This window comes from Mchenga conophoros, linkage group LG6 (assembly GCF_057382185.1).
Source record: "Mchenga conophoros isolate Kocher_MC1m ecotype Shallow Benthic linkage group LG6, M_conophoros_male_GT1.1, whole genome shotgun sequence".
Taxonomy (NCBI): domain Eukaryota; kingdom Metazoa; phylum Chordata; class Actinopteri; order Cichliformes; family Cichlidae; genus Mchenga; species Mchenga conophoros.
The window spans coordinates 16,595,373-16,606,127 of NC_140531.1; the positions used below are offsets into that span (position 1 = coordinate 16,595,373).

At 42.3% G+C, this 10,755-nt stretch overlaps 2 protein-coding genes across 2 annotated transcripts; both read right to left on the bottom strand.

Annotated features, from left to right (window-relative positions):
- Window positions 1–580: 580 nt before the first annotated feature.
- Window positions 581–6,699, bottom strand: lap3 (leucine aminopeptidase 3). The gene is made up of 13 exons (XM_085276475.1): window positions 6,511–6,699; window positions 6,222–6,340; window positions 6,086–6,140; window positions 5,894–5,999; window positions 4,746–4,905; window positions 4,488–4,652; window positions 3,897–4,055; window positions 3,701–3,825; window positions 3,507–3,595; window positions 1,578–1,680; window positions 1,390–1,469; window positions 1,199–1,311; window positions 581–1,075 (listed from the first exon to the last, which is right to left on the bottom strand). Exons 1-13 carry the CDS (start codon window positions 6,607–6,609, stop codon window positions 889–891), a joined length of 1,560 nt encoding a protein of 519 aa, XP_085132601.1. The 5' UTR covers window positions 6,610–6,699; the 3' UTR covers window positions 581–888.
- Window positions 6,700–8,601: 1,902 nt separating this feature from the next.
- On the bottom strand, window positions 8,602–10,112 carry clrn2 (clarin 2). Its single transcript, XM_085278630.1, has 3 exons — window positions 9,548–10,112; window positions 8,954–9,133; window positions 8,602–8,870 (listed from the first exon to the last, which is right to left on the bottom strand). The coding sequence occupies exons 1-3, from the start codon at window positions 9,798–9,800 to the stop codon at window positions 8,602–8,604; spliced, it is 702 nt and encodes a 233-aa protein (XP_085134756.1). The 5' UTR covers window positions 9,801–10,112.
- Between the last annotated feature and the right edge of the window lie 643 nt (window positions 10,113–10,755).

Sequence of the window (10,755 nt, forward strand, 5' to 3'; positions counted from 1 at the left end):
CTTTCTGGTCTGCTGCTTTTTTGTGGGGGACATAATTTAGTCAAAGCGTCCTCCTGAGAGATGATAGGAATCTATATCTTTATATACATTAAAGCTTCTGAGTAATGTCTCATATTTTGTACAGTTGTGTACCAGAAATTGGCAGCAGCTGCATCACTGTAGTGGAATGCAAACGTAGTTTAAACACCCCTACATACAAGTCTTTGTCCTCAAAGAAACGGTTTTCCCACTTTAGTGTGGGTGCACTCAAATGATGCAGAGTCCTGACCTCCAACTCATCGAACACCTGTGGGACGAGTGAGTCAGGTATCATCCAGGAGGAGAGGCCAGCTCACTCATTTTGCCATCTCTGAGTGGAAGCAAATCTGCAGCCAGGTTTCCAGAATCCTTCAAATAAAAGAAAATAAATAATTTAAATAAAAAACTGGGGGCAGTGCCTTGCCCCTAAACTAGCAAGGTACTGTCCACATTTCTTTTCTTAAAAATAAATAAATAAATCATCACATGACTATAATGAGGTACACCGTGTACATCCATTCTCAATAGAGCATGTTTGAACAGTGACAGTCATACAAAACAGTTTTTATTTACCAGTAAGAATTTATTTATTCATACTACAAAAAATACTGTTGATGCTACACAGCTTCAGGATGACAACAGGACCAGGGACTGGTCTGAGACTGATGCATGTGGTTTATGGAAACAGTGAAGCTCAGATGTTTTACAAAAATATCTCCATTTCATATAATTATATCAGCTTATCCAGTGGCCTGTTTCACACTGTGTGGCATTTGACCATCGTGTTTGGCCCTCGGTCTGTTCCTACACTGTTGAGTCTTGCTAGAAGATTGGGAAATAGTCTAATCAATATTTGTTGTCCATCTCCTTTTAGCCATTGTGGGCTAGACCAGCAGCAAACTCCACCAGTGTACGTGTTGGTCTTCCAGACATGCCTTTCCTCAGGTAGGGGACTTCGTCTTTGTTACTCATCACACCGGCGATGTCCAGATGAGCCCAGTGAGGAGCTTTGACAAACTCCCTCAGGAATGCAGCTGCAGTGCACGCACCACCAGAACTAAAAAGAAATCACTCATGAGAAGAAGAAAAAAAATTCCAATTCATTGCACACTGGAGCATTGACTGGACGTCTCTCTGCTGCAGCGATGCCTCTAACAGGAGATGAGACACAGATACGTACCGGCTGTACTTGCCGATGTTGTTGAGGTCAGCCAGCTGGCTGTCAGTCACCTGTTTGGTGTAGTGCTGGAACAGAGGCATCCGCCACACCCTGTCACCTGTCACAACACTAGCCTACAAACACGGACACACACACGTTAACAGAAGAGCTGATGAACTGAGACACCGTGTTTTAACGTGTATCTGCAGTACCCTGTGCAGCTGCTCCCAGAGCCAGTCAGAATTTGTAAAGACTCCTGCTGCCGCTGAGCCGAGCGCTACATCCATCGCACCTTGAAGACAAAATACGCCACGATTTTGACATTTGTCTATGATTAATGTCTTGCAGCATAAAGAAAATTTGATGTCACCGTGTAAACAAACTGCTAAAGAAATCCTACCTGTTAGCGTAGCAACATTGACAATGGCTCTGGGGTTGAAGACATGTCCATAACAGAGAGCATCAGCAAGGATCAGTCTGCCCTCTGCATCTGTATTATCAACCTGGAACACAAAAACAAAAACACTGTACAACTGTACACATGCAGTAAATGTCCTGGTACTTATAGTGGTGTGAAAGAGAAAAGTTATCCAAACCTACCCGATCCTGTGTGAAAAAGTAGTTGTGCCTCTTGTTAAATCATAAATTAACTCTGATTAACCACATTTTTTGGAAAGCTGAGTTCAGTTTCACTAAATACACTCAGGCCTGATTACTGGCAGACCTGTTGAATCAAGAGGTCACTTACATAAAACCTGTCTGACAGGTTAAAAGATCTCAAAACGCAACACATCATACCATGATCTAAAGAAACACTTTTGAAACAAAGTAATCGGGATCTATCAGTCTGGAAAGGGTTACAAAATCATTTCTAAGCACTCCAATGAACCATGTTGAGAACCATTATACAGGCATGGAGAAAACATGGAACACTGGCGAACTTTCCCAGGAATGGCCGGCCTCAAAACATTACTCCAAGAGTACTTCGATGAATCATCCAGGAGGTCACAGAAGATCCTGAACAACATCTAAAGAACTGCAAGCCTCACTTGCCTGAGTTAAGGTCAGAGTTCGGGATTCAACAATAAGAGAGAGAGAGAGAGAGAGAGAGAGAGAGAGAGAGAGTGGGTAAAAATGACATCCATGGCATATCCAAGGAAAAAAACCACTGCTGACCAAAAAGAACATAAAGGCTCATCTCACATTTACCAAAAGACATCTTGATGACCCCCCAAGACTTTTGGGAAAACATTCTGTGGACTGATGAGACATAAGTTGAATTTTTAGAAGGTATGTGTTCCATTACATCTGCATAAAGCCGACACAGGATTTCAGAAAGGGAACATCATGCCATCAGTAAAATAGGGTGGTGGTAATGTTATGTTCTGGGGCTGTTGTGCTGCCTCAGGACCTAGAGGACTGCTGTGGTAAATAGGACCATGAATTCTGCTGTCTACCAAAACATCCTGAAGGAGGCTGTCCAGCCAGTCGTGACCTCAAGCTGAAACGCACTTGGGTTCTACAGTAGGACAAGGATCTAAAACACACCAGCAAGTCCACCTTGGAATGACTTAAAAACAACAAAATGAAGACGCTGGAGCGGCCTAGTCAAAAGTCCTGACCTGAATCCAATTGAGATGCTGTGACATGACCTTAAAAAGGCAGCTCATGCTTGAAAACCCTCCAGTGGGGCTGAATTACAACAATTTTGCAAATAATTGGGCTTAATTGGTTGTTGATCAATGGTCATTACAATCTGCATATTAATGATAAAGGAACTGACCTCACAGCCCATTGTTCATTCAGTGGGCTGGTGTCAGTCATTGTACAAATATACTGTTTATAAGGTTGGGGAAACCTGCAGTCAGCTGAGACTGAAGAAGTCATTTGGATGAGTGACAAATCATTTCTCCCACTGAAAACGCTACGTCCAGACTAACAGAATCAACCCTTTGGGATCTGCAATGATCATTGGGCCAAAATTCCTCCGCAGTGCTGGAAAAGTTATCACAAACGCTTGATTGCAGTTGTTGCTGCCAAGGGTCGTCAACCAGTTATTAGGTTTAGTGGGAAATCACTTTTTCCACACAGGGCCATGTAGGTTTGGATTTTTTTCCCCCTTAATAATAAACACCAGCCAAAAGCACATTCTTACAGCACATTAATCCATGTCCAAGCACCTTCTAACATTCAGAAGCAATTCCAAGTTCTTGCAAATTGATCCATCAGCTTTCTGACTGGTAGATGGCACGCTCTAACACTTGAGCCACAGTGTTGGCACAAGCACACTCAGGTAGCAATTCGATGCCCATTTCAGGATTCCACTAACCTGGATTGTTTTTCCATTCTTGGCTTTGACAACATCACCTGGTTTAGTAGCCTTCCCACTGGGCATGTTCTCACATAAGGGGGCCAGACCTGAATGAATCAGGGCAGTGAAGTGCTCAGACTTACACATATTATGTATGACAAAAATAAATTTAAAAAACAAACAAACAGGGTATTTAATATCAAGATGCTCACCGACAATGTTGACAGGGAGTTTCAGAGATGCTGCTGTGACGATGGAGGCGCACACCGTGGCAGCTCCGCCCATGTCGGCCCTCATCGCATCCATAGAGGCAGAGGGCTTCAGAGAAATGCCCCCACTACAGACAGAGAATCGTAAAGACAGCACTGTATGGTGTATCTGATCCCAGCCCGTATTGCTGTGTGTTACCTGTCAAACGTGATGCCTTTCCCCACTAGGAGCAGCGGAGGCTGCTTACTGTCAGGAGAACCGTTGTAATGTAGCTCCAGGAAGACAGGGGGCTCCTCTGAACCTTTAGACACACTAAGGAAGGCTCCCATCTGTTGTTCCTCGATCCAAGCCTGCGGTCTACAATGGCACAGTTTATTAGACAAAAACACTTCTACTTCATCTACTCTTCATATATATAAACATGGTAACATCTTGTTCAACCAATTGAACAAGTCCAAAGAAAATCAGTTCCCCTATGAAAGAAAACAGATCAGCCCATGACTTTAAAAAAAATATGAAAAAAATGTAAATAAATACATTCATTCATTAAATAATAATAATAATGCTTATTCACCAAGTCAATTAATTATGAAAATAAACAAATAAAGTAACTGACTGCAACAACCAAATCAGTGCTCAGAGCTGAAGAAGAAGAAGAAGAAGAAGAAGAAGAAGAAGAAGAAGAAGAAGAAGAAATAATATATACATACAACAGTTTAAAATCAATGTTTTTTTCTTCCTGATTTTGAAAGCGGTGCCGGGGATGATGATGATTAACGAAACACTCACCTCTTGTGTATGGTGACTCGATCAGCATGTGGAGCCAGTTTCTCTTCAATGGTTTTGGCAAAAGCAGTAGGCGTGATGTGATTGGCCGGCGCTTCCATGAGAAGCCGTGCCAGGTTTTGGCCCTCTGCATACACGATGCCTTTCTCCCAGCCGACCACGTCAGCGCTAGGAAGAGTCAGACACAGGAAGTAGCATGTCGCTGTATTTAAAGCGTTAAAAACCTCTGACAGTCAGCGAGCTTCAGTTTCTCGAATCTACCTGCCGTGAAGCTGCGTTGTTACTTTGGTCTTCTTCTTGGATTTGAGCTGGTCATAATGAAACAATCCCAGAACGGCGCCTTCTGCTGCTGACTGGGCATCACCACAGCTGTCCACCTCCACGTGGCTCACCTCCAGGTCCTGAAGCAACCGGCAGCCAGCTGAACGCGCATGAATGACAGAAACAAACCAGGTACGAATTCAGCATAAACCCGAATGAGTGCAGATGAAGATGTAACATGCAACAGAAGCAATTCTGTGCAATAGAACCTGAAGGTGACAATCTGCATTACCTCTGAGCTAAAGGTCAAATATGATGCATTTATTTTTACCTTTTAAACATCCCAGAGGCATTAAAGATAGGTAACATTCGTGTCCGAATCAGAGGATGCACTTTTTTAAATTTACTTTCACTTTGAGATCCAAAGCATTTCAGAGGTGCTGTGCTATGCTCCAGTACCCAGAGTACACGGATTACACAAGCACTCATTCGCAAACGCACCTTAGACTTGTACAAACATTTCTAAGGGTGTCAAAGCATAACAGCAGTTTCCACACTGACAGATTATTATAGCATGACTGTTTGATTAACAAACAGAAGGAATAAGAAAAGGCAGAGTTAACTTTGTGGCTGATAAAATTAATGGTCAATGACTTTGGGATATGTCATAGATGAAAAAAAAAAAAAAAGAAAAAAAAAAAAAGAGCCAGCTGAGGTGGTTCATGCATCTGGTTGGGATGCCTCCAAATGGAGCTTTTCTAGTCACACCCAACTGCAAGGAGATCCCGTGGTGGACACTGAACCCGCTGGAGAGATTGCATATCTCACACCTTGAGATCCATCATAAGGAACTGGAAATATGTAGGAATGCCACCAGAACCATGTATTGGATAAGTGGAAGAGGATGGATGGATAGATGGGTGAGATAATCTACTAATCAGAAGATTGGTGGATTTATCCCTGGCTGATGAAGTGTTCGCTGAAGTTTAAAAAAAAAAAAAAAAATGCTTGTATTAATGGGGAATGTTGTATAAATCTTTGAGTGCTCAAATAGAGTAGAAAAGCGCTATATAAGAACCAGTCCATAACACATTTAAGCCATATTGCACAACACTTTACTCCTTCTGTTATACACACCAACGGCATACCTGACACAGCCTGCCTGATGTTCTCCTTGCTGGTGTCCCAGTTTTCTGTGCGACAAACACCTGCGTTGTTCTTACCCAAACCGACTAATGCTACACATGGGAAGTCCTGCAGGAGACACACAAACAACATTCATCAGGAGATCTTAGACTGAGTAGACGGGGGTTTATAAACATAAAGTCACACCTTGTTACCTTGTGAAGTCCATAAAATACTCTGCTTTTGCCGTTCTTGAGTGCAGGCCCAGAGCTGGGAAATACAAATGTTTATGAGGCTAATCGCACACAAAGGATGCTGTTCACTCTCAGTCTGCAGGTAAAAGAGACTCACAGTTTGAGCAGCTCAGAGAGCTTTCCGGAGAGAGACTTGTCAAACCCTGCAGCCGCCTCTGTCAGGTGAAGAGTGCCCTCCTCCTCCTCCTCCTTCTCAAACACTCCCAGCACCAGACCCTGTAGACACACAAACACCGTTTAATATGATAAAAGATGCAGACGGCCACATTCTCACGCATGAACCTGCAGAGCATCTGAACCAACACACGGAGCCGAACTGATCTGAAACTGAATGAGCCTCGTGTGGTGATGATGATGATATAACTGTCACCAGATGCTAAACTCACCTTTCTGTCGCTCAGCTGAGTGTGTGAGACACAAAACGACCTGCAGGAGTTTGTCCGCACCGCCGTCCGCGCAGCTGTCCTCACCAGAAACATTGTCATCTGTTGCACACACACCGAGAGCCCAAATAAATCACTTTTAAAGGTCGTACACTGAGCATGTGCGAGAGGAAGCCGATCGGTCGCGTTTATTTGTACGTCACAGTGAGACGACGGAGAGAGGGCTTTGTCGCCACCTAGCGGCAGATGGATAATTGATTAAGAGCCAGTATTACGGATACTGGTGATATTATTTGGCGATCAAAGCAGTTTAAGAAGACCTAAAGCTGGAAAAACATGTAGCAACTTCATACTTTTAATGAACACTTTATATTTGTTTTCACGGGTTCCTTATTTGTATGTTAAAATGGCTGTAATATAAACTGATACAATCGCCTTTGTTTGACTTCACTAAGTAAAACAATCTTGACATAAACTGCAAAAAGATAAAAACACACACAGTATTTATCTTCAGTATTTTTTATTTTTGACTATAACATGAATCTACTAATAAATATTCTTTCAAGCTTGACATTAAAAAGCATCATCAGTCTTCTTCTGATCAATATTAGTAGTAGGTACAGCACGTCTCCATTATAAAAGTTAACTGTATACATGGAATGATTTTTAGGGGATTCTCTAACATCATTAAACCATGTGTATATGTGTGTGAATGAAGGGATATCGGACGTTATATGTTGTGGACCAGGGGTGGGTAGTTAATCTTCCCAATGGGGTCACATTAGAAACTATTCTTGAGGGACAGTCCAGTAAATTAGAAAAAGTTCAAATTAATGTCAGGCCGCGTAAGAAACAGTCTCAGTTTCTCATGTGGCCTTCTTTGGGAAGATTGTCCACCCCTGCTGTAGACAATCTCTTAAGAAGAAAAACAAAGCTTTGGTGTCCAGAGAAGTCATAAACTAGTCACAAAAAAGTAAGCACTTGATGTTTAATGCTATCTTATATACAGACGCCTGAACACACGTTTCTATGAAGAAGGGAGAATGGATCTTGAAGACTCTGAAATAGTTCGACCTGCTGATGTAACATGAACTCTTTTTCAAAATAATTTTTTCACTTTTTTGCTAACAAACAACTTTTTTTGTCTTCATAGAAAGCTGCATAGGAAGACTTTACTTAAAAGCACTGTCCTTTATTTAAACACATCATACAATTATTTATTGCATCATCGGCTAAGAATCTCTCAAGCTCAGCATTTAAAACTTTTTAAAAATGAAATAAGTAAATTTTAAAAAGCATCAGAAAAGGACCTGACAGAGACCCCGTACTTGAGACACTACTCTGTCTTTGTCAACACATAAATATGATTGGAAAATAATCATGTATTTGCAAACAATATGTAGATGATGAATGCGGTAAAAGGTGTAATTCAGGATGGACGCTCTGCAGCTTTTTCATTCATTCAGTCCATCTCTTCTATCTCGATGTCTGTCTCCTGCATGAACTGACTGACCAAGGAGAGTGAATCTTCTTCTAGTGTGAATGATTGACATAACTAATGTAACCCTCTATTCTCTTTTGCAGACATGTATTGCTGAGCTTTGAAGTGTCTGAATTAAATTCATGATGTACAAACATAGGATTACACATTAACACTTTATTTACACGACTATTTAAAAGAAAAATATATATATTTTCATACTGACTTTAGGATCTGTGCTGCACACTGCAGCACTCATTCAAAGTATGAGATTTGGCATGTTTACTTTTAAGCTTGACTTTTACTCTGAAAAATCAAATATAACAATGTATAAATCCATATGCATCAAAGCCAGATTTATACTAATACATTAGTCATTTCAAACAGCTGCATGATCATCAAGGTAAGGACGAATTTGCCTGGGCTTTGTATGTGAGTTAGGCGCCACTTTAGTCCCAACTTGTTAATTTATGTAGTTATGACTCCATAATTTTGGCTGTAATTAACCTAAAACTCAGTTACAGCTTCAAAGGAACAGGGCCCTGGCACTGTTTTGTTTTGACGGTTGGCGCTTGTCCATCATTAGTGATGAAAATGCTAAAAAACAATATTCTTCAGTACAGCAGGTCCACAGCAGAGACAGTCGGTTCTTCAGGTTTTTTGATCTCCGGTTTGGGCAGCTTGATACGACTCATCGCGACCACTCCACAGACAGCAAAGTGAGTTGCAATGCTGCCTACGCCGAGCCAGAAAGACCAGTCCAGACTGTCATCCAAGACAACGAGGACGAAGAGGTGCTCCCTAAAGTTTGCCACTCGCTCGGTCAGACTGTGGTGTCTGACAGCTGCCAGGAAGCACAGAACACCCAGGGCACCAAACAGAGCTGCAGACAGAGGAGCAGGCAAGTCAGGGAAAGGACAAGAAACAAAATGATGCATCATCTGAGACATACCAACCCGGACATACCAGCGATGAAGTTCCACAGATAGAGTCCCTTGTGCCCTTTGATGCTCTGGTATGGAACCTTGCGTGCGTTGTAAATGCAGAAAGACAGACTGACCAGCGCGAAACCCACAGCCACCAGCAGGAACAGGATCACCATCATGTGGAGGCCCCCGTTCAGTGTCCGCACAAGCTTTGGGAAAACTGGAGAGAGCAGAAAGAATCAAATACTGCATCTTGTCAGCTCTGTTGGACTGTATAAAAAGTAGAGCTGTAACCCTCTACATTATTATGTAAATTTGTGGATAGCAAACAAACTTAGATAATTTTAGTATTTTGTTTGCTACCCAAACCCTAAAATTTTGGTATATTCATTAAAATAAGGCCACACGCTGATTTTTGTGAGTGTAAAAGTGGTTTGAGTTCACAGAATCAGCTTCTTTGTAAGGCCTATGATCATATCTTAGTAAATGTTTTATACTCATGTCACAACTAAAAGAACAAAGTTTGAGTTCAGGGTGAACCCCCCTGTAAAAATAAACAAAAGTGATGCTCACGTGTTGTTCTACTCTAATAAGACAGCATCGGTGTAGTTTTAAAAGTCTGAAATCGTCTTACTGTAAATTTTGGACCGCCTGTCCCCGAGCCCGCACCTCTTGGTCTTTCCTCCCTGGAACAATCCGTAATAAATGCTCCCGATGAACTGGTCCAGCTCGGGATTTGACGCATTCACTATCTCCACCCCGGTTTTACAGAGGATCCGCCCGGTAACCCACCGCTCCGTGGATAAAGCCACCACCAAGAGGACCACCGAGCCGATACAGAGCGCCGAGGCCACCGAGAATGTTATCCGCTTCCACAGAGAAGGCATCTTACGAGCCCATGGTGCCCCGAGGCAGGAACCGCAGTGCGCGCTCGGCGATCACCATAAGTTTATCCCACAATTTAAAAAGAAAGAAAGAAAAAGAAAAGAAAAGAAAAGAAAAGAAAAAGCATCATAGTTGCTCCCACCGTTGTGTAGCATCAACGTGTCGCGTGTAGCTTTGATGTGTGAGTCACAAGGAAGGGGAAACTGAATCCATGGAGGTCAAAGTGATCCCTCGCCGGGAGAAACTCTATCCGTGCTGCGCGCTTGGTTTCTGCTCTCTCTCTGTCTCTCTCCCTATTTTCACTCTCCTCTTTATTCATGGGATTAATTAACCTTTGTTGCTCGGCTTTTGCATGCAGACATCTAAGCGGTGACCTATAATTCTGGTTACAGCTTTAAAAATCATGTACCAGTGCTTAATTATGACAGATGTGGTTCGTTATGTCCCAGAGCCTGAAGGTCAGCGTGGACTATTAGCTACCACCAGGGTTTATTGGTCCCCATCTTTGTGTTTCGACCTCTTACCTTCAAGGCATTGCTGAAATTAAGAAGACATAAAGACTTGATGACTTTGACCTTTGACTTCCAAATATTAAATTGTTTGTGGTCCAAGTGTATGCTTTTGGCAAATTTGAAGAAATTTCTTCAAGATGAGATGTGTTCAAAACCGAAGATTGTAGATCTACTGTTGATCTACTGGTTACATCCAAGGTACGCAGAAGAGCATCTCTGAACACAAACCAGATGGTCTAGAGCAGCAGAAGACTGCACCAGGGGCTTTTCTGTCCGGAAAGTCACATGGGCTCACCAAAACTGCACAACAGGAGATTAGAAAAGGTTGCCTTGTTTCATGGGTTTTGATTTCTGCTGTGACATCAAGATGGCAGGGTCCGAAATGGGCATAAAAGACATGAAAGCATGAATTCATCCTGCCTTGTGTCACCTTCTTGCTAGTGGT